At 35.9% G+C, this 1122-nt stretch overlaps 1 protein-coding gene across 1 annotated transcript in view; it reads right to left on the reverse strand.

Moving 5' to 3' along the window:
* The window catches only part of LOC119588724 (small conductance calcium-activated potassium channel protein-like), a gene marked incomplete at both ends in the record, with an annotated part of 34281 nt that overhangs the window by 1316 nt on the left and 31843 nt on the right, over positions 1-1122 (reverse strand). Inside the window, 1 exon segment of the mRNA XM_037937366.1 lies at positions 579-706. Within this exon segment, the coding sequence (XP_037793294.1) occupies positions 579-706 (128 nt within the window).

Here is a 1122-nt window from a genome sequence, read left to right on the forward strand (position 1 = left end):
CGTTTTATCAGAAAGATATACTTACTGATATACTTATACATATATACATAATGTAGCTGATGAAATGATAGTTAAACAGAAAAGAAGAGGGAGAAAATATAACGAGGTCATTACTATTACCGTTAAGACCTTCTTTTTTTTAAAAATCTCCTCAATATTACAAGCTCAGCCTCAATGGTCCAGCAAGACTGAAAGTAAACGGGTGCCTAAGCATCGAATTTTACGAAGTGATAATCTCTTTTGTTTAATCATTTTTGACATGTATTGTAACAATAAATACCATGAGTACTACATTTCTCTCCGTTAACACTTGTGTTACCTAAACGTCTTTTGAATGACATATCTAGCAGTAAAATTTCAGTAATTCTGAATAATATAGCAACATCCACGCTTGCAAGTCACCTGTTATAATTATAAACAATATGCTGAAAGTGACAGTTATCCATTCGCCGGCCATACAGAGCTATGACCGACATATTTAGATCAATTTCCCGAACTATCGAAACTGCCGGACCAATGATTGCCGTACTTCTGAGGTTGAACCTGCATCCTTTACCAAAAACATTGAAATAACTTACGCGTAAATGGCCAATAGGAACTTCCGCTGGTGCGTCCTGACTCGACCGTGGTTAACCTTTTTGACAAGTTTGGTGTGTTTGTATATTAGCCACGTCTCACGCAGGACGTTAGCCGCCGAATTTTTTAACTGTGGAAATAGGGGTTTTGTTAGCTGTTTACGCTCGTTTTCGCTACTGTAGTTGTTGTTGTTTTCATCTTCCTATTTGTCATTTTATTCAGGATCTTACTAAGCAAAAATTGACTCTATTTTTTGTCAAATCAATCACTGGTTGTGCTTTATTTTTTGTATGGTGAGAGAAAAACAATAGTTATAGCATTATAGATCTAGCTGTTTAATCTTACAGAGCTGGAGGCTTTGGGTCAAAATGACGTCCTTCTCTGAGAGCAAGACCAATTTATTATAAAACTGCGAGGGAAATACAACGAGCAGGATATACATTAGGAAAAGGATAGATACAAGTAAAGTAGACAAAACACATAATGAATACAAGGGCACAAAAGTCCTGTAAACTAAAGAATGTTTTTTTCAAGTTACCACCACAG

The sequence above is a fragment of the Penaeus monodon genome, chromosome 24 (genome assembly GCF_015228065.2).
Source record: "Penaeus monodon isolate SGIC_2016 chromosome 24, NSTDA_Pmon_1, whole genome shotgun sequence".
Classification (NCBI taxonomy): Eukaryota; Metazoa; Arthropoda; class Malacostraca; order Decapoda; family Penaeidae; genus Penaeus; species Penaeus monodon.